General features: G+C 37.9%; 1 protein-coding gene across 1 annotated transcript; it reads right to left on the minus strand.

The window, feature by feature from the left end:
* Window positions 1-3,704: 3,704 nt before the first annotated feature.
* LOC137032023 (terminal nucleotidyltransferase 5C) lies at window positions 3,705-6,800 on the minus strand. The gene is made up of 2 exons (XM_067403531.1): window positions 6,216-6,800; window positions 3,705-4,283 (listed from the first exon to the last, which is right to left on the minus strand). The coding sequence occupies exons 1-2, from the start codon at window positions 6,798-6,800 to the stop codon at window positions 3,705-3,707; spliced, it is 1,164 nt and encodes a 387-aa protein (XP_067259632.1).
* Between the last annotated feature and the right edge of the window lie 334 nt (window positions 6,801-7,134).

Here is a 7,134-nt window from a genome sequence, read left to right on the forward strand (position 1 = left end):
GCATCAAAAGCTTTGATGTCGGGTGTCTCCATCAGTGACATCTGTGATGCAGCTGGTTGGTCATGCCAGCACATTTGTGAGGTTTTATAACATTGATGTCGGCTCCACTCCGGGGTCATCAGTCCTGTCAAGATAACTTGGCAAGTATTTGCCGCTACGGCACAGTTGGGATAGCGCTCCCAATGCGTTACCACGCAGCGTCGATAGTTCCCACGAAAGGGAACGTCTCGGGTTACAGATGTAACCCTGGTTCCCTGAGTAGGGAACGAGACGCTGCATCTCTTGCCGTACCCCCTGCATACTTGCGAGCACTTGTTTCAGACTTATCCAGAAGCTAGCGTGCTCTGCATCCGGGTATGCTTTATAGTTTCCTGGTCCGTGACGTCACCCGTTTCTGACGTCTCTCTACGCGATTGGTTAGATACATGAGTGCTTCAGTGACAACATCACGCAGAAGGTTCCCAATGCGTTAACACGCAGCGTCTCGTTCCCTACTCAGGGAACCAGGGTTACATCTGTAACCCGAGACGTTAGCACCTAAGAGTCAGTCTTTTAGACCTTGCTGAAAGTTGCTTTTAGCTTCTTTATAAAAGTCTCCTACTCTTAGACAAGTCCTATTTTTTACTAAGAATTTTTGACACTTAAGTCAAAGCTTAAGACAATTCTTAAGAGTATTTCTGAGAAGTTTTATTCATAGGGGCTCAGATTAAAGCTCTAGGAGGAATTCATTGAAGTACAATATCTGGAAATGGCAAAAACTGCACAATTAAAAAAAAAAACAACAACATCTGACTGTCTGTTGCTGTACCAGGAGACTGACTGTCTGTTGTACCAGGAGACTTTTGGCTGTTACATGTGTCTACCGAATTGCATACCTGTACATGAAACATAGCGGGAGGGGCACTTATTTGAAATTTTGTTGGTGGTGCTTCGAGCCATTTTGCCACACCTAATTCTGAAATCCATATCAGACGTAACTTTTCACGACTTCTGACACGTGTGCAAAGTTTCATGAATTTTGGAGCATATTTAGGCCTTCAAAAATGCGATTAGTTTCAGAGAAGAAGAACAAGAACAAGAACAAGAACAAGAATAACAAGAAGAAAAAACAGAGCAATTCCAATAGGGTGCTTGGGCCCTAAATGGTGATTTTTGGCAGGTTTCTTTGCTTCAAAAATACTAAAATGAGAACACTAAATACTCCGCTGTCATTTGTTTTTTATTATTTAAAAAGCTAAGAAAAGTGTTTAATTTTTACTTTTTGTTTTTAAATACTTAAGCACAAGTAAATATGGATTACATTTTTTTTTCAATGTTTTTTTTTTACACCTCTGAAACAAATGTAACATGCTATATGTTATCTTATATATTACATCAAGAAAACAACAATACTCATTTGTGATGAAGTGAATCTATAATTTTTGGATTCTTTTTATTACATGAACAAAAACTACCCACAGCAAAGAACTACATTTGACATCAACACAAATAGCATGAGAAAAAAGAAGAAAATGTACACCTGAAAATAAATAATATTAAAAAAGTAACGGCTGCATTTACAGGAGTGTCACCTGCATTACAGCTTTCTCCTGCACATTTAGGCACTAATGTTTTTCTGCAAAAATAATTTTGGTCATATAAACGGTTTTAAGGACTTCATGATGGATGTACATCATCTTGGTAAACAATTTCAGTCTAAATCTATTTCTAACCACAGTGTTACTACTGGTTTTGGCTGCATTTCAGACAATTACATAAAGGTAAAACAGAATGCTAGACTAAAAATTGTCATACAGTTAAGCCAATACTTTACAAAACTGTAGGTCTGCACAAGAAAAAGTAACTCCACAAGTGTGAATAGCTATACCAGTGATGAGATCTCTGTAAGATCTATTAAACTTCTGCATTATAAGGTCAAGGTCAAATGTTTGCTAACACTTTTTACTATATTTTCAATTTAACCTAAAAAATAACATTTCTTTATACAATGTCAGTAAAGCCAACATGTCATACAAGTTGTTTATATTTTCTCTTGCTTCTGAAAAATGAATTACTTAGGCAAATCTCTTTAATAAATTTTGCTATAATAATCACTCAACTGAAGACAATATTTCAGTAGTTTTCATGTCATATTGATGCTCCACAATATACACTTTTATACTTTTGGTCCTGACTTTATAGTTTCTGTTTATGTTTATCTGTGTATGTGTGTATACTGTGTGTATGGCTGGTGCACTCTTTCATGTATGCTCTAATACAGTACTACACATAAATTCTTGGAAAAATATATCCATTTTTGTCACAAAGATGTAAAAAAGAGTGGAAATGTATTTAAGTCTTAAGCACCACTGATGGTTTTGTTAAATACAAAGAAATATTACATAACATCATTTAATGTCCTCGCATGGATTCTTTTGAGGCTACATTTACATTATATAGGAAAGAAAAACAAAGAAGACTGCTTGTTAATCCCATGATAAATCAACATTGTGTGCTATAGATACACAAAAGACACCAGCAAGCTTTTTTTTTCTTTTCTTTTTTTTCTTTTTTTTTTCTTTCATCAATTCAGTTCATTCCAAATCATATTTTATATTTTGGTCAAACAAACAAACAAAAATTGTGAAGATCACTGCACTGCAAACATTAGAAAAGATGAAATGCAGACATTGGGCAGAGAAACTTTTTTCCTGAAAAATCTTTCATTTAGTCATAGTAATGCAGAGTAATGTGGAGGAATGGAGCACTTTTTTAAATTCTGAAGACATACAATCCTGGTGAAATATTGAATACAAAGGAGTTTCCAATCTTACTCCTGGAGGGCCACCTTCCAGGAAAGTTTAGCTCTAGTCTAATTAAGCACAACTGAAACTTTAATCAAAGTCTTTAGGATCACTGGAAGCTTCCAAGCAGGTGTGCTGCAGCTAAATGCTGCAGGAAAGTGGCCCTCGGGAGCAGGACTGGACACCCCTGGAATACATCATTCGTAATCTACTAATAAGCATACATGATAAATGAAAAAGCAGACATCCAGTAGATGTACGAAGAAATATCACAACATATAAAATACTTAATATAAACAGAAATCAGAAAAAAAAAAAAAAGAATGTAACATTGGTATTAGCAGGATCAATTAGTTTAATTGTTTCAGACAACAAAAGTACTTTACGATGTAATAAATTGACTGCATGCTGATTATTTCTCTTGCACTTTTTTCATGCCAATAGAGCATTAAATTTCTGAAAATAGTTTTCTATCAAACGCATTTATCTTTTACAGTGTTTTTTATTTGTTTCTGTGTTAAAACAAGACTTTTCAGCTACCTCTGATAAGAGAAGAGCAGGCCTAGTCAATTTTTTTTCTTCAAATTTTTTTTTATAGTCACTATATATTGCCGTCTTTTCTGTCTTACTGTTTTTAAACCATTTATCTTGTCATTGTCATTTTCAATTAAATGCATGTGACATGTTTTAACCTTCATATTGCTAGTGCAATGGCTCCAATGTTTTTATGTATAATTCTCACTGATAATACCATCATCAGTTCTTAATTGTCCAACACTTAGGTACTCAAACACTTTTTTTTTTTTTTTTTACAGTTAAGTGTTGGGACCCAAGTTCAAGGGTAGATCGTTTGTGGTGGAAATTTTAGGTTGCATGACTCAAGGATTTCCCTGTGTGTCTTACTATGTTACGTACCTAAGCCTAAACTAGTCCAGTCTGCATGTGTATGTGTAGTGGGTAGGGGTGGTATATAAGTGGGGACTGGCCATTTGAAATGTAATAGTTACTGAAGTTGTGTTCTGTCATGTATGGTGCAGGCTGGTAGTAGCAGGTAACATTATTGGCATTAGGAATGATATTCTGCTCACCCAGGACTTTGAGTGCTAGAATGGTAATCATATTGAGAGTCTGACGGCGCTCATGCCCCATCAAGCACACAGTGCTCTCATTGACCACTCTCCGAAGTGTCATCAAGTAATCATATTTGCTTTTCTCTTCTCCAATAAAATGGTTGCGCAGATATGACTCAATCTTGCGCTGCTGCTCATTCACATCAGGGAAGTCAATAAAAAAACGTGAACACATGTAGCGCTCAAGTGTCTTAATTTCAGTTTCACATGCAGGTTTAAAGTCCCGGACAAGAAGATTACTGTATTTAAGCAGGCCTCCACCCCTGATCTCTTCAGGGTTGCGTGTTGCTATTAGCCGGTAACGTAGGTGATCCATAGCCTGCTCAAAGTCACCATACATGCTCTCAGCCATCACTGTAATACAAGGCAGCTCTTTGGAAGGGAGTATGGGCTTGTTAACATCTGAAGCTGATGGATCTGATATCTTGGAAACCACCGACTCACTTACTGAGGACACAGACGTTTCTAATGTATGTGACATTGATACTGCTGAGGGTTTCAAAACCTGTGAAAGTACATTAGAGGATTCTAGAACTTCAAAGAATACTTTAGAGGGCTCTATAACATGCAGAGATATAACTGATGGTTCTAAAAGAGGTTCTGAGATTCTAGGAGTCTCTGTTGCTGTTGAGGATATGGAAGGTTCTACTGACTTTGAAAAATGTGGTGCTGATACAGTGAGGCTTTGAACCTCTGGTAAAGAGATAAGTGGTTCTAATACGCATGATAATAGTTCTGGAGGTTCTTTAGTCTGTGGACTTGCCACAAGAAGTTCCTGAGTCTGTAGAGTGGACACAGGGTAGTTGTGAATTTGAGGTGATATAACATGTTCAGAGCATGAAGAATCAGTCTCTACCACTTGTGAATCAATAGTATGGTCTGCAGACAGTGGTTTCAATATTTGAGAGGCAGAAATTGTTGCCTTAGTGACTGACTTAGTGTCTGAGGGTGGAGTAAAATATTTTGGTGATGTGGGGTCATCAACTTGGGCACAAGTCTTGGTGTCTTCCTTTTTGGGAGAGGCTGAGGTGAGGTGATAATTGTCATTTGCCTGAAGTAAAGGCTCAGAATTCACATTAATGAGAGGTACCACTGCCTGACACTGTGCTGTCTGAATGCTTTTGGTAAAAGGCTGGTTTATCCTGTTTTGATCTTTGGGGAGATTATTGGGATTGGATGTAGGGATGACAATATTGACATGTGTAGCTTCACCAGTTTCTGGTTCTGAGCTTTGCGCTGGACTTTGAAGGCTTTCCTCTGGTAATAGACTCATGTACAGTGTCTCTTCTGAATGCATACCACTCTCTGGAGCAGCAACAGTAAAAGCTCCAGTACAAGTGGCTAGTTCTTTTGACTCTTTAGAGTTTTTTTCTGAGGCACTAGATAATTCAAAGCTTTTTGTAGTAAGACCTGACAATTTAACCTGCATAGGTAATGATTCGTTTGGGTAAGCTTTAGGTGGATGCAAAACCTGACAAGTATTAACATCCAAATTATTTGACACTGATTTTTCTGGTGAACATGGCACAGGAGTTGTCTTTTTAGACATTTTACGAGGAGGTTTGGGTGAGGAATGCTTGAGAACAACCATTTGTGAATTTTGGCTGTTTTTCTTGGCAGGGGGTGGCAGGGGATACTCAGCATATGATTCTAGTGCTGCTTGTGTAAGAAATGTAATGGGAGCAGGTTGGAATGTGCATCGCTCACCAAAGGTCCCTTTTGTTGAAAGACAAGAGAAGTCAGTATGTACCATTTCTAGCCATGGTTTGGAATTAACTGCCTCTATGTCTAACATGTCAGAATCCATTTCACTAATATATGTTTTAACTGGGAGATTTGTTTGCTTAACAGACATGGTTTTTAGCACTACCAGTTCATTTCCCCCTCCTGAGTCAATACCTGTTTCATCTGAATTTACATCTAGCAGCGTCTCCGTATGCAAAGACACATTTTCATGAGGTTCATTCTTTTCCTCCACATGCACCATTACAGGGTGCTCTGATAATTGCTCCATAGGTACAGGCATAGTTGTAGTTTCAACCATTTCTGTTTCAACATCTTTGTCTATTTCAAGAGTTGGTTCTTGTTCTGAATATTTAGACTGTTCTTTCTGACTGATTTTACAATAACACTGAGAGTCAGAGAAAGTCTGCATATCATCAATTTTGCAGCATACGTCAGTGTCACTTTCCTGGTGATGTCCTGTGTCACAAGAGCTGAGGAATGGTTCATCCATTAGGGCTGACTGAATCCCTTTTGTTTGAGCTGAAGAAGAATCCTGGCCCTCTTGCCCTTCTACAACCTTCTTCCTTTCAGCATCCAAGTAAGACTGTAGCATGCTGTCCAGGATAATCTGAAAGGAGTCCACACTGAATTCAAACTGTCGTCGTAGAGAGCTGACAAACTTGAGCTCTACGTTCTTCCCGCTATTATTTGAGAGGGAGATAAGGCTCCAACGATCATGCTCAGTGAACACCTTGACCATTTTTTGTACATATGCCTCTTTCATGGTGAGAGCTGTGATTTTATCTTTGTTGACTCCTTTAGGTAGAAAGTCCAGCAGACAGCTCAAAACCACCTCCTTGATAATCTGAAAGTCCTCTAGTTTGGGAAGCTCCACACCAAAGATGATATCCAAGTCTTTATAGCTGGTGCCATTCTCTTTGACCAGCACATGACTGGCTGTAGAGCCATTGAGACGGACATCTCTCACCTTGATTTTCTTCAAAATCAGTCTGTCTCTGACCACATGGATTATGTCTTTAGGCTTAATTTCAAGGGTTGGAAAATTGCCCCTGCCATGAATGGGAATGACCTCTGTAAGAACTTGGTCCAAAGTCTCCACCTGCTCTTGTGTCAGTTTGTGAAACCGGCGGTCATCTTCCATCTCTATCAGGTTCACTAGATCTGGTACAAATACAAATAGAGAGAACATTTATTATAGATGCGCAGCATGTATAACATTCTAGTTATTTTTAATAAAGTGCAACATAGTGGCCAAACTTGCCAGTAGTTGTTGAATTAGATTTTTATGCTAAATTAAAAAAAAATTTCCATGTACAAAACAACAACATATCATGCACGTTGGTGTACATGTAGTGTATAAATACACAATTTAATTAGCACAATATTAGCACTAAACATACTAAACTAGGTGTTACCACTGCTTTATATATTTCCTTGCAAACATGATGATTGAATTAATGAGTAGTCTTGTGTGT

Source organism: Chanodichthys erythropterus, chromosome 1 (assembly GCF_024489055.1).
Source record: "Chanodichthys erythropterus isolate Z2021 chromosome 1, ASM2448905v1, whole genome shotgun sequence".
Classification (NCBI taxonomy): domain Eukaryota; kingdom Metazoa; phylum Chordata; class Actinopteri; order Cypriniformes; family Xenocyprididae; genus Chanodichthys; species Chanodichthys erythropterus.